We start from the raw sequence: 25,864 nt of genomic DNA, 5'->3' as shown, positions 1-25,864 counted from the left end.
TGCATTTTTTAAAATTCATTTTGTAATTTAATACAACTGTAAAACACGAATTAAATTGATTTCGTTACTTCACTTAAAATTGAAGTGTATGTGTTGTGAAATAAAAAAAAATACAGAAATGAAAGTTCTACTACGGAGGTGGTGATTGGTAAAAGACGCCGATTAATATGTTTTGACAGATGAGTTTGAATTCTAGTAAAAGTATTGTGTATTAAATTTAATTAAACAAGATTATTAAAAGTAAGAAAAAATTTATACAAAAATGAAATTTATTTCATCAAATGGATAATTGTTTGGAAGACATGAACATCAATCGCCATAGACGAGTCAACGATTGCACATCTGTTGATTGTTAAGCCTACTTTTATGCTCGAATAAACATTCTGTTTGAAGACATTTCTACATTTCATTAATAGCTTCTTTCCTCTGACTAAATTGACATTTTGGTGACACGGCGAAGCCTTTCAAAACATTTTAAAGTATTTTGGTAGCTCCATCAATTAACTAAGTAAAGCGTTCAATTCAATGCAGCTATACAAATATTTAATGAGCTTGAACTTGAATGCAAAGTGTGAGATATAGCGACAAAGGCTGTTATCCCCTGGGTGATCTTAAATGAAGTAGTTTGAAATTCTTACGATGATTTGTTTACATCTCATGATTGCAATTCGCCAATAAATAATAAGAGCGATTTCTGTGCCACGTATGTTAGGGGCTTTTTTATACAGATTATTATGAAACTTAATATTAGAAATTGTTTGTTCTTTGACAGGATGCACTTTACTATTCTATGAAATAACTAATGAGACAATGGAATAAAAGCATATTTTAAGATTTAAAAAGCTTCATGCAGATATTTCTTGATAAAATGGATTTTAAATTTTAACTGCACGGATAAAGAATTATGTTCAACAGTTGTAGTATAGAAGAAAGTATAGTAATCGTAAAAAAAATTCGTACTCGAAATTTTGATGAATTTCCACGTTTTAGACCCCCTTGAATTCGAAAAACACATTTTTGGGAAATGTCCGTTTGTCTGTGACAAAAATAATTCAAAATCTCTTTGGGCTAGACAGTTGAAATTTAGTATACGATCTGTACACAAAATTTGCAGATTTTTATCAAATTTTATGTAAAATCTGTTCGGAAGAAATCCGTCTGTCTGGTTGTTCGAAGTTAAATAACTGCAAAACGAAGAGAGGCAGATAGATAAAATTCGGTACACAGAATTAACATCTATAGTATAGACACCTGTCCAATTTTGAGCGAAATGGATATAAGAGTTGGCTGTCTGTAAACGCGATAATTCAAAAACGAAGTGACTTTAGTATAAAAAAAAAATTGGTAAGGTATTTTGTAACTAAAAGTGCAGTTTTGTGTCAATGTTTTTGTTTTCAATCGGTTGAGAAAAATGTATCTAAAAAGCAAAATTCGTTTTAGGGATTGACCGCCAAATGATTCGCTAAGGATGACACAATAGATTCAGTAAATTCTTAATTCACGCCAAAAGTTTTATATTTTGTAACTGTTGTAGGCCAATGTAAGGCATTCTCTGGCATGCCTAGTTTATTCGTGAGTATGTGAGAAAGTTTTGAGAACACGATTTCCACTAGTTTGCAAGCTCTAAGCCTTTGACTTGCATATTAAGAAATTGTAAATTTAAAACGTCTTAATTTTTTTTTTTTTTTTTTTAATACTGTTAACGCGTTTTAGGGATTGACCGCCAAATGATTCGCTAAGGATGACACAATAGATTCAGTAAATTCTTAATTCACGCCAAAAGTTTTATATTTTGTAACTGTTGTAGGCCAATGTAAGGCATTCTCTGGCATGCCTAGTTTATTCGTGAGTATGTGAGAAAGTTTTGAGAACACGATTTCCACTAGTTTGCAAGCTCTAAGCCTTTGACTTGCATATTAAGAAATTGTAAATTTAAAACGTCTTAATTTTTTTTTTTTTTTTTTTAATACTGTTAACGCGTTTTAGGGATTGACCGCCAAATGATTCGCTAAGGATGACACAATAGATTCAGTAAATTCTTAATTCACGCCAAAAGTTTTATATTTTGTAACTGTTGTAGGCCAATGTAAGGCATTCTCTGGCATGCCTAGTTTATTCGTGAGTATGTGAGAAAGTTTTGAGAACACGATTTCCACTAGTTTGCAAGCTCTAAGCCTTTGACTTGCATATTAAGAAATTGTAAATTTAAAACGTCTTAATTTTTTTTTTTTTTTTTTAATACTGTTAACGCGTTTTAGGGATTGACCGCCAAATGATTCGCTAAGGATGACACAATAGATTCAGTAAATTCTTAATTCACGCCAAAAGTTTTATATTTTGTAACTGTTGTAGGCCAATGTAAGGCATTCTCTGGCATGCCTAGTTTATTCGTGAGTATGTGAGAAAGTTTTGAGAACACGATTTCCACTAGTTTGCAAGCTCTAAGCCTTTGACTTGCATATTAAGAAATTGTAAATTTAAAACGTCTTAATTTTTTTTTTTTTTTTTTTTTTAATACTGTTAACGCGTTTTAGGGATTGACCGCCAAATGATTCGCTAAGGATGACACAATAGATTCAGTAAATTCTTAATTCACGCCAAAAGTTTTATATTTTGTAACTGTTGTAGGCCAATGTAAGGCATTCTCTGGCATGCCTAGTTTATTCGTGAGTATGTGAGAAAGTTTTGAGAACACGATTTCCACTAGTTTGCAAGCTCTAAGCCTTTGACTTGCATATTAAGAAATTGTAAATTTAAAACGTCTTAATTTTTTTTTTTTAATACTGTTAACGCGTTTTAGGGATTGACCGCCAAATGATTCGCTAAGGATGACACAATAGATTCAGTAAATTCTTAATTCACGCCAAAAGTTTTATATTTTGTAACTGTTGTAGGCCAATGTAAGGCATTCTCTGGCATGCCTAGTTTATTCGTGAGTATGTGAGAAAGTTTTGAGAACACGATTTCCACTAGTTTGCAAGCTCTAAGCCTTTGACTTGCATATTAAGAAATTGTAAATTTAAAACGTCTTAATTTTTTTTTTTTTTTTTTAATACTGTTAACGCGTTTTAGGGATTGACCGCCAAATGATTCGCTAAGGATGACACAATAGATTCAGTAAATTCTTAATTCACGCCAAAAGTTTTATATTTTGTAACTGTTGTAGGCCAATGTAAGGCATTCTCTGGCATGCCTAGTTTATTCGTGAGTATGTGAGAAAGTTTTGAGAACACGATTTCCACTAGTTTGCAAGCTCTAAGCCTTTGACTTGCATATTAAGAAATTGTAAATTTAAAACGTCTTAATTTTTTTTTTTTTTTTTAATACTGTTAACGCGTTTTAGGGATTGACCGCCAAATGATTCGCTAAGGATGACACAATAGATTCAGTAAATTCTTAATTCACGCCAAAAGTTTTATATTTTGTAACTGTTGTAGGCCAATGTAAGGCATTCTCTGGCATGCCTAGTTTATTCGTGAGTATGTGAGAAAGTTTTGAGAACACGATTTCCACTAGTTTGCAAGCTCTAAGCCTTTGACTTGCATATTAAGAAATTGTAAATTTAAAACGTCTTAATTTTTTTTTTTTAATACTGTTAACGCGTTTTAGGGATTGACCGCCAAATGATTCGCTAAGGATGACACAATAGATTCAGTAAATTCTTAATTCACGCCAAAAGTTTTATATTTTGTAACTGTTGTAGGCCAATGTAAGGCATTCTCTGGCATGCCTAGTTTATTCGTGAGTATGTGAGAAAGTTTTGAGAACACGATTTCCACTAGTTTGCAAGCTCTAAGCCTTTGACTTGCATATTAAGAAATTGTAAATTTAAAACGTCTTAATTTTTTTTTTTTTTTTTTTAATACTGTTAACGCGTTTTAGGGATTGACCGCCAAATGATTCGCTAAGGATGACACAATAGATTCAGTAAATTCTTAATTCACGCCAAAAGTTTTATATTTTGTAACTGTTGTAGGCCAATGTAAGGCATTCTCTGGCATGCCTAGTTTATTCGTGAGTATGTGAGAAAGTTTTGAGAACACGATTTCCACTAGTTTGCAAGCTCTAAGCCTTTGACTTGCATATTAAGAAATTGTAAATTTAAAACGTCTTAAATTTTTTTTTTTTTTTTTGGTTTTATCTAATTTTTATTTACCACTTTCAAATCAATATTTTTTAAATATATCTAAATATTCTCTAAATATATCTAAATATTCTCTAAATAATAACATAAATATTCTCTAAATTGCCGAAAAAGTGACATCATTGGACAACTGGACAAATTTAAATTTCGTATCGTATTTTCTAGTCAACATAAAAAGCCGAGGGAAACTGTCGAAATGTGCCCCGTCTTGACGGCGAGACAGGAGATCTGAACTAGTTTGGAGATTTCGCTTAAAACTGATTTTCTTCAGAGACTTTAAATCTCTTTAAATGTTACGAGACTATTTTTCTAAAGTTTTTGTGTTATTGATAGTGTTTTTTCATCTTGCCTTTATGACTTCCGCATAAATTTTTCAAGTTAGGGCTGCTAAAACTTTATCTTTACAAAACATTTTAATCATTTTTTTTTTCTTTCTTTTTTCTTCCTCGAAAAAAATTATATGATTTTTAACACGAAAATTAGGCACAATCATAAAATTTGGAAATTAAGTATCTTTTTATAGATTTTTAGTCATGTTTTGTAAACTGAAGCCTAAATAAATGTTACTTTCCATGGAAAGTTTAATGCACTGCTAGCCATTGCATAGAATACTGCTTATAATGCAATAACTGATTTTGGAAAAATGTTGTAAAAAATGAATTCTCTGTAATGCTTAAGAATTTTGTGTATTAAAATATGGTATTGGTTCCTTATTGCATGACAATCTCCAGTTAAGAGAGAAACAACGCGAAATTTGAATGTTTTTTGTCTCAGTGATTTTAAATTTTTGTGTGCAAGTGTGCGAAGAACTGAAACATGAAAGCTTAATAATTTTTGAAAAACAATATTTCGTAAATAGGCAATTTTTTTAAAAAAATTATTTTATTCTCCAAAGAATATTTCGGTTTATTTGAATTCCCTACTTCTAATTGATTCATATATAATAGCTGTCAATAATAACTTCTTAAATATTTTGACTCGATTTATCATACTTCTTAAAGCGCCATGTCTTGAAATGTTCTATTGAAAATCATTTGTAAATAAAATGAATTCATTCTGCCTTTTAAAATTATTCCTTAAACTAGTTGGAGTGATTCTCCCCCAAACTTTCTCGCATACTCTCTAATAAAGGTGTTATGCCAAAAACCCGCCAATCGTTACGAAATGTTAATCTTTGGCGTCAATGCAGCATTTATACTGAATCTATTGTGTGATTCTTGGCGAAATTTTTGGAGATTAATTTGGCTTAGCGGTTAATAGTATGCGAAAATCGCATTTGTGTTTTGTACGTGTTTTTTCTGCCCTATCAAAGCAGAAATTCGAGCCATGTTGTTGTTTCTAATGGCACTATATCACAGACAAGCCCACTGACTTCAGTAGTCAGTGATTTTAAGCCAAGGATGCGTTCTCTTTTTTTTTCAGCAGCGCCATCTAGTGCCAAGAGTGCGACTTAGCTACACACACCTCACAACTCTTTTTACGGGGCGGACTTTATTCATACATTTCATTCAGTCATCCACAGATCGTAATTTACACCTATCAGAGAACGATCACCCCCAGGGGTATTACTCTCGACATGGAGAACTTTGTAACCACGACAGATTTATACGTGCGCCAGCCACCACACACACGGAGAGTCTTCGGCCGGTGGGATTCGAACTCGCACCCCAAGGGACGCGAATCCAATGCCCTACCAACCTGGCTAACCCGACCAATTCGACTCATTACAGTCATAAAATTATATACTTAAGTCATTGCATTTTTGAACTATCACGTCTAAGTTTTTGGAAGTATTGACCGATAGACGGCAGATCGCATGTTGTAATTTGGCTCAAAATTCGATAGGTGTCTAAATTATAGATGTTAAACATGTGTACCGAATTTTATCTATCTATCTAGCTCTTTTTGTTTTGAAGTTACCGTGTTAACATATTTCGTGTTATCAGATTTTCTCTGAATGGATTTTGCTCAAATTTGATAGAAACCTACACATTTGGTGTAAATGCCGTATACCAAACTTCATCCCTATAGCTGAAGACCTTTACGAGTTATTTTTGTCCATAGACAGAGGGATATTCAGAAATGCCTTTTCGAATTCAGGGAGATCTAAAACGTGCAGATTCGTCAAAATCATGATTTCGAATTTTTCAATGATTACAATGCTTTCTCTAGACTTCGTATACGAGAAAGTTAAAAGCATAAATACAAACTATAATTGACATTGAAGGTTTTTAGCATTCATTATCGCATGCTTTCTATTTCTTAATATAAAATTCTGTTTCACGTATATCAGATACTGCGGAATGTCGTTTAACAAGATTTCCTTGTTTCTTTCGTTAAAATGAAGAAGAATCTAAACTTTTCTTGAACTGGTTGATTGCCTTTAACTCGTTGTCACAATATGCCGAGATTGTAGTATGATATTGTTTTGTTAAAAATCTCTTTGATTGTATCCTGAGAAAAATAAGCGCATAATTATACAAAATGGCTAAGGGAATAAAATAAATATTTTTTAATGTATCTGCGGCAAATATTAGGTGCTTGCATGTATTTTGATCACTTTTTTTTTCACTTTAAACAGGCATTTATTGAGAAAAATTGGTACAATATATGTATATCACTCGAAATATTTTCCATCATTTCTTACAACCTTTTCCCATTCTTGCAATTGATAATCTTCGATTTTTTTTTTTTTTTTTTTTTTGTTGTCCTTCAGGCCGTTCTTTGTCATTGACATCGAAATCACAACTATTAAATCGTTGAAACTAAAACCGAAAGTTGGGATATGCCGGAGCAGCATTACCGTAAGTTTCTAAAAGTGTCTGATGGTCTTCGACAGCAGCTTTTTTCACATTAAAAAAAACAAACAAAAAAACAATGAATGTCGAAAATGCAATTTGAGCGTTCCATGATTGGGGTTCTTTATACACTGAATAACACAGTAATACTAAACGGAAAACTTCCAAAATAATAACAATAAAGGAATGGTAAATTGATAAAACCAAAAATCATTGTCATTTATATAGATACTTCATATACTTACCAATAGATGTCGCTGATTAAAATGCATGCAAGCACCTAATACTAGAAAATAAACTGTTTTATCATTGAGTATTTTTTTTTAATATTAAGGGAATTCCAATAATAATTCATTTTAAAAATTGTAAATTTTTGTATTTTTTGATGAATTATTATTATTATTGATGATGATTAATTATGAAATCTGGCAACGACAGTGATGTTTTATTTGCTTGAGAAAATGAATCTGTGCGTTTCTGCCCAAGAATTTTAAATGTGAATTTAATTATTCGCCGAAAGGAAGACCGAAATCTCCGTCTGATCGCTAGATTATTGATTGCGTATTTTTATTATTTTAAAAGATAAAATTTTAAAAGGAAAGCCGTATTCTGAAAATGAAAGTTCATTAAATTCAGCGAAGAAATTTCCTTCTTAAAATAAGGCTTCTTTAAGTTGAATGCATTTTGTCGCGATTATTTTTACATTTGTGCCAGAGAAAAATAAAATTCTTAAGAAGGCTGGGTTCCTTGAAGCGTACCTGTAAAGTATGTTGTATCATCTGTTGTCTTTTCCTTCTCATCGTGAGCGAAGTGAATTATTTTTCTTCTTCTTTGGTTTGGAAAGTCTGTAATGATAGATAAGTGTGCATTTCAAATTCTTAAAAATTTTATTATTTTGCCGCGTTTGAAATTGAATATATGTCCGTATTTGTTTTAGAAATAATTTCAACTTTCATCACGTGTAATGATTATTTGAAACTGTTTCATAGAATGTGACCTATAAATTGGGGCAAAATATAAATCTTGTGCACAAAGTCATAGATAATTTCATCCAAGGTCAAATCTTCTAAGTTGATTTTTTTGTCGTGAATGTATTATCCCAAATCCTCCACTTTAATCTTCACCTGCAGATTATGTACTTCTTTGTCTGCCCGAGCACATATTCCCATAAACTATTTTCATTTTTTTTAACTGAATCAACAATCGAACCAGCGTCCACAGGTGTAGAATCCAACGCGTTTAAGAAACTAGCTGAATTAAAGTAGGTCACCTTTGTCAATCGAAACCAGGAAACCAGTCGTCTCACTTTCGATATGTCATAGCTAAGGATTATTGCTCTAAGAGGAACAATAAATGCATTATTTTCATACGCGTCGCTCGCGTGGTGTTTTTGCTATCGATTAGTGCACTATAGGGAATTGGGAAAAGCAATAACTTATTGATGGATAAGTTGTGACTGACGATCATTTCAGGTCATCATTGCTCGCTTAAATTTGAAGGTAAGTGCTGGTTTAGAGACAAAACAACAACGCGCCATTTGTTCCTTTGTGTGATTTTTTTTTTTTTTTTTTTTTGCTGGCAGAAGGTTAATGTTTGGCAATCAATGAAATGAGTTAGTGACTTTCCTTTAGAGTTTTAGCTGTACTTATTTTGAAATATCTTCTGAAATGATATCTTTCTAGCAGTCCATATTCAGAATGGGTTCATGATAAAACTGATGTTTTGTGTATCTCTGATTTTCTTTTTCCTTTTTTCTTGGAGCTGGTGTTTTTTTTTAGGCATATACTTTTATAGCAAAATGGTGAATTCGATTTTAGAATATCAGTAATTCTGTGATTACATCCAGAGGATGAATGTATTTGTTATGAAATATATTCTTAATGAATATAAGCTTCTGTATTCACATGATAGGGCGAACAATCTCTTATGGAAAATTATATTTAATAGATAACTGTTTTGTTTTCATTCTTTACTTTTTAAATGGAAATATATTTAATATCAAAAGTGGGAATTCTGCGTTTAAAACGAATATCAAAGAGGATGTTTAAAGCACGTGTTTTAAACACGTGGAGGATGGGGGATAGTATATTTTCTTAATAATTGTCAAATAATTTGATTTATCGAAATTTATTTAAATTCATGTTTTCTTTTCTTTCATTTTTAATAATAGAGCTATAATATGTCATATTATTGGGAAAATATATATTTTTAATTAAAATAATGGAGCCACGTGATTTTGAATGATAAAATGAAAATTGATTTTCTTAAATTTTTCTCTGTATGTTATATACTTTAGAATTCTGTTATTAAAAAAATAATAAAATAAAGGAAATGGCTAATTTACAATAATTTCTCTTTAAACAAATTAGAGGTAATGAAAAAAACAAGTAAACCTTTATATGATTTTCATGAAATAATTGTGATTATGCAATCTCATCTGTTTTCGAACTATTTATCTGATTGTTTAGTCGTCATTATTTTGTGCATTCTTGAAATTGTGATGAAAAGCTAAACTTTTAAAATGTATTAAAAGCCGATAGATTCAGGGGGAAAAAAAAAGCACTTCTAGTTTTGTGTTAAAAAAAGTTACACTACACAAAGCTAATAAATAACATGTGAAATTACAATTTAAAGATAAGTGTTTGCTACTCTTAAGTAATTTTCTTTTTGTGAAATGCGTACCATTTGCTTCTTGCTCGGATTTCTCTTCCACGCTAATCGGTGATCTGCATTTCTGATCAGCAGTTCAACATTTATAAATTTCCTTTAAAGAAGAAGAGTGTAAATTTACTTATAAGATATCTTCATATTAGTTTTAAGCGATAAGAATTGATTTTTTTTTTGTTTCCATTGCATTAAATTTCATTATGAAAAATGCTATTCTACAAATGAGCGTTAAAAGTAACATAATAATTAAGTTTAATTTTGAATTGTTTTGGTTAAATGGGAATTAAGTGAAAAAAATGATTTTCCCTATTTTTAAAAATAATTTATTATATGAGAAATTATTATGCACTATAATCACATTTTCCGTTTCTATCAAGGATTAAATATCAACACTGCGTTTAATAATAAATTAAATTTTTAATAAATCGTTTGCAACTCCATTTTGTAGCATTCAACACCTGTTTCATAGTACTTTTAATACTGGAAATGTGAATATTTATTTAATGAAATGAAAATTTTGTTCAGGAAAAGTTTTTTTTTTCTTCCCCAAATGCGTTGTTATTTTTATAACAAAAAAAACTTTTGCAGTGTTTAAAAATTTGAAGATTGATGCGCCTAATTAGTGGTTGCGTAGGATTTCATTTAAATATTTTATGTAACTTGCTTTTAATAGCTTCTTCAACCACTATTTTCAAATTTTAATAAAATGTAATTTGTATTATTTAAAAAATATTATATCATTCATTCTGCTATACATCTGTCTAATTTTCTGTCATTTCGCCTAAAATTTGCACTTATAATTCAAAAGCGAATGGAAATGATTAAACTTCAAATAATCCAATAACTTTCTTGCTGAAACTAGCATGCTGATTAAGAATATAAGAACAGAAAATCGAATCATTTGTGTTTTGTAAATTTTATAATTTAAGAAATATCTTGGAAGAGTATTCAATAAAAATTTATCTGATTCAACAAAAAAAAATTAGTAAATTTGCACTTAAATAAAAATGCACTTCTAATTCTAAAAGAATAATAATGTATCTTTGTACATGCCATTAGATTACAGGAAACAACTGTAATGTTTTAAAAATAGGCAAACTTAAAATTTTTTTCATTTGTTCATTGTTATTCAAGCAAGAATGCTCATGTACGCTTTAACACATAGCAGTCATTTAATTTAAACTCGATGATTGATCCTGCATTTCCTATTGACAATAGATTACGTTTTAATATGCTGACGTGTAAGTCATAATTATCTAATTGATAGGCTAATTATTTGCGTTGATCCTTAACGGAATAATTATCCAACGAGTACAGTTTTTTGGAACCGTTAAAAAAACGTGCTTTGTGGAATGCATACGTATTTATTTTTAATCCAACAATTGCCGTTGAACGACCCAGTCAGCATTGTTATCTGTTTAGTGAGAAATCCGCTAATAAAACTCGAGAAGAGAAATTTATCACTGTTGTATAGTTATTAGATAGACGAATGGAGAATTCTTGTTTTATGTTAAGAAGATGCAGTTGTGTAAGAATATCCTGAGTTATCTAATGCTGGGGTATTTTTTCGTTTTTATCGATATTTTATAACGTTAATGGCTTGTGGATTGATGACTCAAAGTTCTGCAGTGATCGATTGAAAATTGTACTTTAAATTTTTTAGTTATTGAAAAAAAAAACTTTAAATCATTTCTTTGAATATCCACTTTTTTTTTTAAAAAAAGTTTTCTTTGTGTGTGAATTTACTTTGCTTAAAGATAAAATTTTATGTATATATGTTGCAATATACGTAATAAAACGAAGCCATATTGTGGATTTTATCTTTTGAGGTAAAAATGTGTTTAAAACCAGAATTTTAATTTTTATTTTAATTTTTAAATCTGAGCCATCTCAAGGCAATCTTGTTAGTACGTGAAATGGGGGGGGGGGGTGAGGAGGGAATGGACACTTGAAAGTGTTTTTATTTTTAACAAGAAAGTTTGTTACTGTATCTTTTTCCTCTTTTTTTTTTTTTTTTTTACAATTTCGTAGCTATATATTATATTGAATTTTTAAAAATGGTATTTATTCTTCCATTTTAATCGAGCAAATGAAATATTTTAAAATGTCGTTTGCTTCACGTTATGCCGTAATTCTTCAAATTATAACGATGTTATGCTATTAATTATGCTTGAAAAAAATGTTAAATTTTTCTAATTTCAGTTATGAAATTATTTATGAAGAACTCTTCGACAATCAAAAATTTTTAATCGTTGAACTACCCTAGTTATGTTTAAAAAATAAAAATCAAGTAAGATTCCTACAGTGAAGAGAGAATAAAACGAGTTTTCTCTCCCCACTCCCCCACGCTCTTCCATACCTGCACATCCAGGACCGGAGAACCTGTCGCAAAAATTCCACGAAACGCTTTATGTACGAAAACAGAAACCGAAAACTCGAGCTCCGATTTTATCGATTTTCTCTATCGTCCAATTACAAAACCCTCAGTCGTAGAGATTCCCCGGTTTGCCAGATGTCATCTCAGCAGCAACAGGAGATCCTGCCCCCTTGGCCACGTGGTCCGCGACCAATCGCAGCGACCAGCGAAAACAAAAACCTCCACCATATATACAGGCGACTGTCTCCCCGTTTCTCTTTACAAAGTGGTGAGAAAACTCGACGCGAACAGGAAAGCTTGCTCTAATAGGTCGCTGCAAAAACCACCACGTCGTCTTTCCGCTGTCTGTGTCCCGCCGGCGTTCACGCTGGCACTCGCGCTCCGGTTTGCTGTTGCGTTGGAGTCTGTCCCTTGTGCCTCTTTATACAGATACAGGTGAAATCAGTGAATCAAATCCGTCTTTCAAATGTTGTGTCTCATTCGTCCATAACCCAAACGAAAAAGGCAGATGTTAGCCTGCTTTTTGGTGTCTTGTTTGTACTGCATGCATGCTGGATGAATTGGATGGTGACGACAGTTTTATTGCAAAGTTCGTTTCTTTTTCCCATTTTTATTATTTATTCAGTTTTTGCACGCTTTTATAAACTTTCGCTTACTGGTTATTTTTACTTTGTTCTTAAGATCGATATTGTGTGATATGTTGTGATGCTTTTCATTTGGTTATTATTATTATTTTAATTTAATTTCGAGCTTTTGTCGTCATTTATACGTGTATCGAAGAATGACATTTTTTTAAATGTTTTAATTTCCAGAGTAAAATGTCTTATTTTTTTCTCTCTAAATAGATATTGCATTTTAATGTTTATTTATTTTTAATAAATTGTTCTTTGTATGTTTTGTTAAATATATTACGATATTAATTGAATGTTATTTAATTTTGTTATTTGTTGTTTTTAAGATTGCTTTTTTGATATAAGTTTTATATTATATTTTATTTGTGTAATGTTCATTCGTTCGTGTATGATCTGTCTGAAATTCTGTATTTAATTACTAATACACGAGATCTTTAATAATCGCATAATATACTTATAATTCGATTATAAATATACTCGGCAAATTTAGAATTTTACTTTGAGTATAATTAATCAAAAATTACTTGCAATATGGTTTGTTTTCTCTCTTCACAGTTTTCTTTTGCATATTTCTTGCTAACTATATGGAGTCTGTAGTTTTGTTATACATATATTTTTCATTCGATTTATTCAGCTAGACAGAGCTGAAAGCATTTATTCATTGACTCGCATGATTGCACAATTCAAATTTCGCTTCTTTTAAAAAGTAAAAGAAATAATAGTTTTTGCCTTGTTTTTCTCTTTCCCTCATTTCTCTTTCGAAAACAGCTTTTTCAATCCATTTCCGCATTTTGTTTCTATTGCTAACTTTCTTGCTTAATCAATTTACATCGTTAATTTTTTTTCAGCTATACGGGTAATTTCTTTTTTAGTATCAGATCGTCCCGCATACTTTACGATCATATCACTTTTTAATTTTTGACGATAGCTATTCCAGAAGAAATAGGCCATAATCCACAATTACACGTGGTAAAACATATGGTCAATTTTCTCGCCTGTCGCTGAATCATTCTATCCGTAAGGCAAATGAACTTTTAAGAGATAACTCGTCGTGTTCATCGCTGATAATTCGCGATTTTCTTGTTATATATAAATACACAAGATGGCTTGACCCTGATATGTTTCCAGCAGACGACTTTTTTCTACCTTTCCATCTGACCGAATTCTTTCGAGATTTTTTTTTGAGGCTAAGTCTGCAGCTTCCTCAAACTATTTTCCCTGAACTAATTTCACTTTATTCAGATCAGTATGCTTTATACCGGAATTACTGGTTGAATTCGAGACATTTCTGATAAAACTTGCCCACACTTGCAGTTTTCAGTGATTTTAAAGTGGGCAATGTGTGATTTTACTAGTTTTGTTTTAAAAGAATGTAGTATGGTTTGACGACTTTTGTTCGAATTTCGTGGTGCTGGTAAATATAATTTAGTATTTTATAATATTTTCATTCAGTTTTATGTTCTCAATCTCTTGCTTTGTTGAATATTATTGTATTTTGCATTATTCCTTATCGAACTTTCTTGATAAAATGGTTTTCAACATATGGTTTATAATTAAAATTCAATTAGCATTAATTTGAGACGCTTACTATTCGATTTTTCCTCGGTCTTAGAAAATTTAATTTTTGCATTAGATGGAAATTTTTGATATGTTAACGATTGTATATTTTATGCTTAGAGAATTTGGAATTAGTTCTGATTATTTATAAATTAGCAACATTATTTGAAATCAAATTGAAGCATTGCATGTAAAATTAAATAAAAATAAATTGAAATTAAATAAATTAGAAATATAGAGATTTCCATTACTTCAAATATAGAGATTACATATTACCATAGATAATAATGTATTACCATTAGAAATATACAGATTTTACTGCAAAAAATAATTTTTAAAAATCTTAATTATTATGGGATGCAATGTAATTTTTCAAGGAATTTTCTCTCATTAAATTCTATGATAGATTATAAATGAATAATATTTAAAAAAATCTCTTTAAATATTCTTGAAAAATAATTTATGCACATTGAATGTATTGGTTAAAAACATTAAGGATTGGAAGTTATTAAAATGAAAAATAGGATTTTTAAAAAAATATTTTAGAAAATAATATGTGATGTTGATGAACATACAATATGAAGCATGCATAAAATTTTTCTAGACTTTTTTTTTCAATAATAATATATCTACAGAAAAGAAAAGCTGCATAATTATTAATCTTTTTATATATAAAATATATGAATAAAAAATTATTTGCCAAACATAAAATATTTATAATTTTTTAAAGAATTTATGCCTGTTGTGCTTAATATTTTATGAATAATTTGAATTTAAAATAATGCGTAGAATAGTAATCAAGCGTTCTTCAACATTTTAATCATGTAACTGTTAAGATAGAGAGGCTTATGAGGAAGTATGAAGTTCTACTTTTAATTTTTTTATTCTTAATTTGATTATGTACAATATTTCATGAGCTAGAATTTTTATGCTTATATTTTTTTGTCATCATCTTACTTGGAAAACAAATATGAAGTTCTACTTTTAATTTCTTATTCTTAATTTGACTGTGTAGCATTTTTCATGTGCTAGTATTTTTTTATATTCATATTATTTCTCGTCTTTTTACTTGGGAAACAAATATGAAGTTCTATTTTTAATACTTCTTGTCTTACCTGGGAAAAAAATATGAAGTTCTTCTTTTAACTTCTTATTCATAATTTGTCGGTGTACAATATTTTATGGGCTAGTATTTCCTATGCTCATATTTTTTCTCACCTCCTTACTTGGGAAGATGTTAAATATTGCAGAAAAGAAAAGTTGTTTTATAGTATATTTCCCTTTTAGCAAGAGAGCTTGGGCAGTGCGGGGAACAGCGGGAGCAGCTCTTTGCAATCACAGCCCTGTGCATCTAACTCGCAGAATGCAGATGATCATTCCAGACAGACAAGTGTTGCTGCTAAGAAACCCAAAACTTTTTTCCCGAGCAAAGTAAGTTAGGAAATATTTTTTTTAATATGATAGAGTATATTATTTATTCATCTATTTCAATATATTTTTTTAATTTATAGTTTGTGTTTTCTAATAGAATTATATGTTAGGGTTTAAAAGTTGCAAAAATTGTCTTGGAATTTTGCAATATGTGAAATTGGATATATTATTTCAAAAGATGTGGTGTTCTATTCTTTCTCATTGTAATCTTTTATTTTCTTTCTAGTGTAAATTTAGAGTTCAATGAAACTAGAAAAGAAATACTTAATGGAAAATTTTTATGCTAGAATATTTTATAAAACTTTCTTTTTTAAAGAGTCTGGATTTCAGCAATGAAAAAGCTTTATAATTCGTGAAAATTTTTTATTAACTCATTTAGTATATTTTTTATATTGGAAGAAAATGAAAATATAGTGATGATTAAAAAGTGTTGCAAAATTATTCATTTCTCAATATATTAAATCCTTCTGAATTGTTCGAATGTAATAATAACATTCTTCTGAATTCTCTTTATAATTGTTTTAAATGTTTTATTTTCTTATTATAATTTTCATAATGTTTCACTTATCTGTTTGATCTTAAATTCGTTTTGTTTTGATCAAGACATTTTCATTGCTATTTTAGGCTGATTTTGTTTGAAAAATGTTTTTCATTATATAAAATGAAATTAAAATTGAATTTGTTTTTGTGAATTAATAACATTAAGAAAATATTTTTATTAATTGAACTTGTTGTTCCAGAATTTTTTAAAATTATATAATTACTATTTTTGTATATTTCTATTTTCTTTTTATTTATTCCTTTTATTTATTTATTTTTTTTTGCCTAATTTTTAATGAATGAAATATATTTATTCCTAAATGAATATTCATGCATCAGTTATTTTATGCATTTTAAATTTATCTTTGAAAGCATTATTTAATTTGTGATATGATTATTTAATCCAAAATACCTCAATCACATATATGTAATTTTAACATAAAAAAAGGGAAAGTGATGTTTATTCTTTTATTTTGGAAAATAAAACATGATCAAAAATTCCATATTTTAAATTGATGTTTTCAATTTGGGATGCTTTTCTTAAATGAAACAAAAATTGATATTTTATTAATATTTTTGTATTAATAAATTATGCAAAACTTTTTAATAAATTAAAAGACATTTTGATAAATTTGCTAATTTTGCATTGTTAGTTTGTTTACAACTCTTAGAAATTGACATAAATTTATGTGCCTGAAACATTCAATTGTATAGTGAATTATACAAATATAATAAAAGAATTTATTTAGCAATAATGATATGTATTTTTAATTAAAATTGAATATAGAATGTTCTGTAATAGATTTTGTTGTTTTCCTTATGATTTAATATGGCGCTGCAAAATAGTAGTTACCAAGTTTCTTTTTCTTTTGTAACAGGAGCAGAAACCTCCAACAGCTAGGCCAGCCTCTCCAGTTCCCACAGTTCCACCTCCACCTGCACCTAAAACTAGTCACCCCTTCACAGAAATTTTTGGAGATCCAATAATTGCCAAAAGGTCACCTGACGGGGCATCCACCTCTAAATCCAAGGTAAGAGGATATCCTACTTTAACTAAATAGTTTTTTATTCATTTATGCTAGTACAGCTATGCAAATTAACATTTATACAATATGTATTCATTTTAAATCTCAAACCTACTCCTCTTGATTTTGTTTCCTGCAGAAAATTTCTGTAAATTTGTAAAATTCATTTTTGTAAATTTATATAAATCAGTGTAAGAAATAAAAAAAATATATAGTTTATAATTTTTTATATTTTTAAAATTAAAATATATTGTGTGGAAACTTAAAGTGTTTTATCTCAATTTCTGAATAGAATAATTTCCTTCAAATTAAAAAATATATATATACTGAAGTAAATAATATAATTAAAGTAGATAATTTTATTTATCAAGTATTAACACATTTTGGCTATATAGTTAGGAATTTTACAGAAAAAGGTTTAGGTATTGATTAAAAATGTGTAACCGTATTTCATATTGCTACAAAATAATATTAATAAGTACAAATAATGTTGAATTATGACATGATAATGTCCTAATTATTAATTAAAATTATTGATTGCATAATTGTTAATAATTACTAATTTGTAATTAAAATTATTGATTAATTTTAAGTACCAAAGTTTCATACCTTTCATATTCTTTTTACTTCTTTTTATATAAAGAGAAGGTATTGTAATCATGAAACAAATTTGAGCTCCAGATTTTGTCGTTTCTCCATATGTCTGTCTACTCTAAATTCGAAAAACACATTTTTGGAATTATGTCTGTCTGCCCGTAAAGAGGGGAACTCAAAAATTCTTTGAAATAGATAGATGAAATTTGATAGAGGAACTTAAAAGAAAATTTGTAATGAAGTCCATTTATATAATGTCTGCCTAAATACAAATGAACTTGATTACAAATACTAAGAGTTGAATGGATGAAATGTAGTACACAGTTTGTAAATAACCAATATATTGTTTAAAATATAGATTAGTTTACATATTGGTAATGAATTATACATACATAAAAAATCTTTGTTTTGGAGACAATTAATGATATGGAAATGGTCTCTTATCTAAAATAATCAGAATATTGCTGTACTACAAGCATAACAATTTTTTTTTAAATTTTTAGTATGGTTTGTTTTTTACTGAAATAATAAAAAGTGTTTAATTATTTCTTTAAGTGTTTAGACATCTGTATCTTTGTTCACAAGAATTGCTTTTTTTAGAGCATTTAATTTAACCTATCCATTAAAAGTATTAGAAGATTAAAAATATTAAACATTTCAGAAAACTTATAATCATAAATATGATGTAATCAATATTTAAAAAGTAATATAACATATATAGTATATAATAAAGTAATATAAACTTTTGTTTTTCAAGTATTATTGAAAATATAAGTATTTTCTTGCTGTAATGATGATGATTCTGTTGAAAATAACTAACTTGATTTGTATTTTCTTTATTTTTTTAAAAGACAAGCAGTTCATCTAGTCACTCCAAAAGTAAGATTCCTCCTGCAAATACATCTTCTTCATCTGTGAATAAAGAATCAAAGTCATCTAAAGATTCTCATCATTCTTCTAAAGAAGGTTCATCTGCTAAAGAGTCCCATCATAAATCCAAAGAATCATCTTCCAAGGAAAGCCACCATAAAAATAGAGAAGGATCACATGCTAGCAAGGACTCCTTTTCTAGCAAAGATATTCATCGTTCCAACAAAGAAGCTCAAAGTGTATCTAAGGATTCATCTTCTAAGCAATCCCATCATCAGTCAAAGAGTGGTCATCATTCCTCAAAAGAAAAAAGCCACCATAAATCCAAATCCTCCCATCATGCACCGAAAGAGCAGCAACATATTCAAATTAAAACAGAGCCCGTGAGTGAAGACAATCATCATCCATTGAAAGGGCATGTAAAAGGACCAAAGAAGTCCAAGGAATCCCACAAAGATTCAGCCCGTGTTCCGAAAGAGAGTTCTCATAGTACACCAAAGGAACATCATCCACCCAAGGAAGTTCCAAAGCCCCCAAAAGAACCTATTAAAGAACATTCCCACATTCCTCCTGAAATTAAGAATTCTCATAACGTGCCAAAAGAACCCCACAGCACTCCCAAAGAAAGTGGTCACTCTGAATCTAAAGTCACGAAGCATCCCAAGCCCGAGAAGACCGCCAAAACGGTCAAAAGGAATCTAGATCCTCCTAGTGAGCATGAGTTATTTGAAAAGAAGAAGAAAAAGAAGGTTGATTCCTCTGTTCCAGCAGAGAACCGGGACCATTCCAAGGTCTTATCTTCTAAACCCAAGATTAAGAGCAGCAAAGAGAAAACTCCCGAACTCAAGCTCGAACCACCAGCTCCAATTAGAAAGGATAAAGAAAGGCCAAAACATAGCAGTGCTCCACCAAAAGTTGAAACAAAGGAACCTCCTAAGCCCCCTTCTCCTAAAAAACATGTTACATCTTCGTCATCCAGTGATTCAGATTCAGATGCTGAATCAAAGAAGAGCTCAATACGGGCACAGTATAGCAGTCCGCCATCTAGTATCTCGGAAACATCTTTGGATGGCAGCCATCCTTACCCAATGAATTCTACCAAGGAGCCTTATGCTTTGTCAAGTGACTCTGAGCTATCATTCTCTCCACCAAATTCACCTAAACGTAAATCAAGTAGTGAATCCCCTGAAAATCATCCCAAACGTCGCATCAGCAGTAGCAGCAGTAATTCTCCATCCCCTCCTCCACAAAATAGACGCCGATTAATGAGTGAATCTCCATCACCAGAACATCAGAGGAGCAAATCCAGTGATTCTCAGTCTAGTAAATCTAGCAAATCTCCAAGTCCTGATAGTAGCCCAAGTTCACAGAGCAGTAATAAACAGAGCTCAGATTCAGAACCAGCATCTGATTCGGATTCGGACCGAGAGCCTGAACCAAGAATCGAAGTGAAGGTCAAAGAAAAACATCATGAGCATAAATCTTCAAAACATAAATCAGAAAAGCATCGATCATTTTCTAACCACCAATCATTTTCCAACCACCAACCAAATCATCATCACCATCATCATCATAATAGAATTTTGAATAACAATATTAAAAATGCGCCACATCGTAATATTGGTGATGAAAGAAATTCTAATGAAGAAAATATTCCATTGAATAATCATAATAATAATAGAATGGTTTCACACCCAGATTTTGACAAACTTTTCCGTATACAGGAAAAAATTAACTCGTGTGGAGACAGAAATAATTTACAGAAGGTTGTTGACCTGATAGGCAGTACAAGGAGCGAATATGAATTATCTGAATTGACTTTCGATTTTGACCTTCTTCGAATGCATCCTAGTGTTGTGGATAAACTTGAAAGGCTGGTGGATGCTTGGTCATGATATTAGTTCTTTTTTCGAATTATTGTTATGTTCTATTTGTTTGAAAGAATAGATTATGTTTATGCATAATAAGTGCAATGGGAGGGCCTTTATTGTTAATTTCTTATATATTTCTTAAAAGCGTGCAGGTGCTATGAAAGAATATGTTTATTTGATGTTATTCTTTACTTAAAATTTGGAATGCATTGAGCATTTTTTTCATTAGTCAAATGATTCATTTTGCATGAAGAAAATTGAACTTATTATCATTATTAAGCCATTTCTGGCATTCTTTTCTTATTTGAGTATTGATAAGAATATTAGATATTTTCTTTTCTGTTGCATATTATTGGGAACATATATTTATTACAAAAAAAATGTTTAATAAAGGAAATATTCTTTAATGTTTAAAATTTAAAATATGCAATAATTTTTACCAATAGGGGTACTATTGTTGTATTATATTACAATCTATTAAGTTTTAGTTTGTGAGACGCAATGATGAAGATAAAACTTCACTGTCACAAAAAAATATCAAAAATGAAAATGTGATTTCTTTATTAAATGAAATCAGCCATAAGAATGATGCAAGATGTTTAATATTTTAAAAATATGCATTTAAGTCTTGTTTGTTACATTAAATTTTGATACTGTGCTGAAGAAAAGGTATAATTTTCAATGGAGTGAGATATTTTACATTAGCTTTTGATATTCATGTTGATTAAATATTCTTCAAAGTTAAGTAAAAAATAAATAGAAGTTTTTCATAATTAGCTTTGAATAATTTTCATGGTATTTAAGGATTCAACCGAAACAGGTTTTTAACTTGCTATTTTCGTGCCTTATGAATTTGCAAAATTGTTAAAATTTGGACTGGAATCTGAAAAGAGGGAATAATGAATAATTAACATTGTAATGGTAAAAAGATATGTTTGAAAATAAAATTAATATCATTAAAATGCAAATTTGTTTGGATTCCTTATTTTATATTTGTCCATTAATGTGTTAAAAAAAAATCTGCAAAACTTTTTTTTCTTTTTCAGAAAATATAAAAGATATTTGATAATCATATTTTTGTTTCATCTTGTTCATGGTTATTATCTAAATTTCATATCAGTTTACAAACTGGTATATGGTAAATAATCATGGCAATATAAATATCTGTTTTATAAAAGATATTCAAAATAAAAATTTCATTTACTGCATAATATACATACTATTGTTAAATTTTCATTTATCTTGCATATTAATAAAAATATTAAAATAATGTTTCAGTTTCTTTAAGCTTTGTTTCTCTGTAATAGTAAATAGAAAGTCATTTGCAGTTCTATTATATTTGCAGGATAGTTGTTTTTTTAAATAGATTCAACAAGATTTTTTTTTTATTTTATTAACTTTAATTGTTTGAATATTGGTTAAAAATATGTAAAGTCTTTTGTTTAAAAATTGGATTAAAAAAAATTCATTATATTTAAAATCTGTTTCCGGCAGAGGTTTTCGTAATAGAATATGTTGAGGCTTTAAAACTTGGAATTCGTGATGCAATTGTATGGAGTGTTACATTTATTCGGGCACTTACAAAATCATTGTGAGCTTATCACAAATTCATCATATTTTCCAGCAATTTCTAGTTTTCCAGTATTTGCTTGAACGGAAATGATAAATCAGCTAATGAAAAATATTTTGTTTATTAATGAACTATTTAAGTAATTATCTCTTTGTAACTTATTTTATTATAAAGCTCGATTTTAATTTTATTTTACTTGAACATCCTAAAGTACTAATTTTTATAAAAATAAACTCATGTACCATTGTGATGCCTTAATTCTTTCTATACTAGTTGTTGCTTTTTGATGATATACTTTTCTTAATGATACCTACTTAGCTTAACTGCAATTCTTTACTATAACTGGAATTTCATACTCAATAATGTAATTGCTGGATTTTTCAGATTTCAAAATTGTGTAACTCTTTTTCATAACAATATCTTTAAAACAAGTAAGGTCTTCATATCAAAAATTTTATGAATTTACCTAAAAAGAATTAAAGCATTAATTAATGAATTATAAAGAGTTTTGATTTAATATTTTAATTTCAGTTAAATTTTATAAAACCTTGTAAATCAAAGTAATTTTTTTAAATTCTTAATATGATAATGAAATATGAGATTCTGTTAAATTTGACTATTCCATTCAGAGTAGTCACTCAGTAGTTTTAGAATACAGGATATAGAACATGTAAACAAATTTATTTTGTGTGCTTTTCTGGATACCTGTTTTTTGAACTCATTTTTTTAAATTTCAAGTTTATATATTAGCCATTTTATATAGTTGCCATAGTAACAAATGGTATTTTTAAAATGAAAATTGCTGTATTCCTTTTGGGCATGCTTACATATAAATTATGTTACCTTTGTTCTGACTGAAAATGCTGTAATTTCCAATGGTTTCAGGTTGGCTGAAATTTGTGTTAAAATTTATTTATTGTTATTAATCTGTAAGTTTGTAGTACTAATGTAAAAAAAAGCTTTTGGCAAATTATAATTTTTTTTCTTAAAATTGGTAAACTAAATATTTTAATTTGCAACTTTAATATCCTACATGTGGGTATAAAAATTGAACTCATTGTGCTGCAAGATCAGTGCCATTCTTTTATCATGTTTTATTTTGATTGTCATTTTTTTCATCGCATGTATTAATTTGGGATTTCCATTGTGCATCTAAAATTATATTTGTCTGTTAGATTTCTAGAAACTTTATTTTGAATCATTTTGTTTATCATTTTTGTATATTTGTTTTATCAATTTTTTTTTCATTTGTTATTAAATAGCTGCTAGGTTATCATTCGGTTTATTTATTGGTTCTACTTCAACAACTTTATTTGTTTTTTCCTTAGATACTTATATTTGTAAATTCAAATTATTTCTGCGTGATTTTTTAGCTGGATGTCTGCCTCCAATTCTAAAAATGATTCAAATGAATATAGTGTTATAAGTACTAAAATAGAAAATATCTGACTTATGAGGAAATTTTATATGAAATTCATTTATTAATTATGTACAAGTGCATTAAAATCGATACAGTTGAATTATTTATGTCAAAATTGAGAGAAGATCTGCAAATGCATATGCATTCTATTTTCTGTTGAGATAAAAGGTTGAATTTCGTAATGTTTAATTAATGACAATTCAACTTGACTGCTTCATACAAGAGTTACAATTAAACATAGCACTAATGAATGACATCAACTTCTTTCTATTCTTTGATGCTCTCTTGATAGTTTCATGAAATTTAATTATCAAGTTCTATTTTAAACATAGATTTATTTAACATAAAAATTATAATAGGGATTTAAAACTTAAATTTTGTTTAAATATATCAGTTATTTTTAAAGATTGTAATTCAAGACTATTTAAACAGCCTTATTGTGCTTCTTCAAAATGTTGTGTATAAAAAACATTAAAAAAAATAAATGAAATTTTGATGTAATGCTGGAATTATTAATAAAATTAGCATTTGAGGACAACGAATGACAATTTATGAGCAGTTTTGCACCTATCAAATGACCCAATTTGGCAGCAGCAATAAAAAGTTTTAAATATGATTTCTTGATACATTAGTCATGATACAGTTTCTCTATAGTTATAGTTACAGAGAAAATGTGAAAACTATTGATTAAAAAAAAAAAAAAGTTATAAGCTGAATTGTTTGATCAAGTTTTAATTCAATTTAATTAATATTTTAACATAACTTTAGTATGACTATATGGTTTAATTATATTTAAAAATCCCTATTATAATTTTTTTTTAATGCTAAGGTTAAAAGAGATTACTTATGCTTGCTTTGCCAGCTTTTATCGTAGTTTTTGCATTTTACTACAGAAAAAATTTCGGAACTATTTAAAAATGGATGGTGCAACACTAATAAGCAGATAATAATAAATAATTCAACTGGGAAGAAATCAAATTCTTTAAGTGCATTTTAAGTTAAACAAAACTTATAAATATGAATCTCATCGTAAGAAGTTTCAGACTGATGCGTGACACTAAAAGTACAATAATGAAGTTATTGTTAAACTTGTCTTTTTAAGTATCTCTTGTAGTGGCTTAAATATAAGTTATAAAGGAGCAATTAGATTTTTTAATATTTACCAAATTTGTACTTCTAAATTCAACTGTCTGTGAGAAGTTCTTTTTTCATATTAAGTCACTATCGACACTCCACCTTGTTGTAAATATATTGTATTTCGATTTTGTTTATATATGAAAAACGGTGTTCAGACATTGTACGAAATTTCATGACCAATGTGTTTTGTATGTTGTGAAAATAAATTTGTACAAATCAATGCAAATCTTTGTGTTGGCGTTTATTGTCTTTAGAGTATTCACATTATTTTAAGTAATGAAGGAAATAGGAAGCCTGATGAATTTTTGACTTTAATACAATAAGATTTGTTATCTCAATTAGTCTTTAGCGACCAGCTTGTTAGACTGGTATACTTTTTCTAGCTGTTAACATATGTTATTGAAATTTTATAAAATCCTCTCTTGGATTGTATGGTGAAAAAAATCCAACAATCTGAATAACGGGCAAGTCAACCATCTGACTCTCCGACCCACGTAGGCACAGGATTTAAACCATAAAATTGAATGACCGGACCGCCGCAACAGCTGCACTGGCGGAAACTGTGTTTGAATCCTAAGGGCTATCACCGGCCACGGTACAACCCTCCCCGAAGGAAGTACGTCCCATCATCGTTGGGAGGAGTCAGGTCCTCCACTTATTTGTGTACCCTCCAGGGTGGCGAGATCCAACCACCATACCGGAAGCATCGCATCCTCATTCCGAGGTGCCCCCCCGGGGGTTTTAATAACGGGTAAAGATGTTTTTAATCTATATGAATTCGCTGACCGCACAAGTTTTTTTATGGGGGGGGGGGGCTTTTTATAGTTTCCAAGACAAGGCAAAGAACTTGTAGACAAAATCGCTGGAAAAAGAGTTCTGATGGTACTATAACCGTCTTATAGTTTCTGGTATCTACGATTTTGACACAGGCGCCAAGGCCGGGATCCATAGATCAGAACTATCTATTATACTGTCTACATTACCAGAGGATTTACGGCGCTGGGAAGCAATATTACAATTTGATTACAATATTCATATGGAGTGAATTTATTAAAATATTATCTTGTTATATTAAGACTGAAAAATATGAATTTTATGGAATTAATCTATTACAAATTACTTCTCAGGAAATTAAAAACTGTATATATTATCATTAACACATCCATGAATAGTATGATTATAACATTCAAATATTTATTCTATCCATAAATGTCAATGACGATTGTACACG

The 25,864-nt window shown here is 29.4% G+C and overlaps 1 protein-coding gene across 1 annotated transcript in view; it reads left to right on the top strand.

The window, feature by feature from the left end:
- LOC129988039 (protein ENL-like) overlaps positions 1 to 24,853 on the top strand; it is a 58,432-nt gene extending 33,579 nt beyond the window's left edge. Inside the window, exons 4-6 of the mRNA XM_056096126.1 lie at positions 15,463 to 15,606; positions 17,025 to 17,177; positions 18,617 to 24,853. Of these exons, the coding sequence (XP_055952101.1) occupies positions 15,463 to 15,606; positions 17,025 to 17,177; positions 18,617 to 20,530 (2,211 nt within the window). The 3' untranslated portion in view covers positions 20,531 to 24,853. The remainder of the gene's footprint in view (positions 1 to 15,462; positions 15,607 to 17,024; positions 17,178 to 18,616) is intronic.
- Positions 24,854 to 25,864: the final 1,011 nt, after the last annotated feature.

Source organism: Argiope bruennichi, chromosome 10 (genome assembly GCF_947563725.1).
Source record: "Argiope bruennichi chromosome 10, qqArgBrue1.1, whole genome shotgun sequence".
Taxonomy (NCBI): domain Eukaryota; kingdom Metazoa; phylum Arthropoda; class Arachnida; order Araneae; family Araneidae; genus Argiope; species Argiope bruennichi.
The sequence above is the reverse complement of the archived record's forward strand: the minus strand, read 5'-3'. Positions and strand labels throughout refer to the sequence as shown.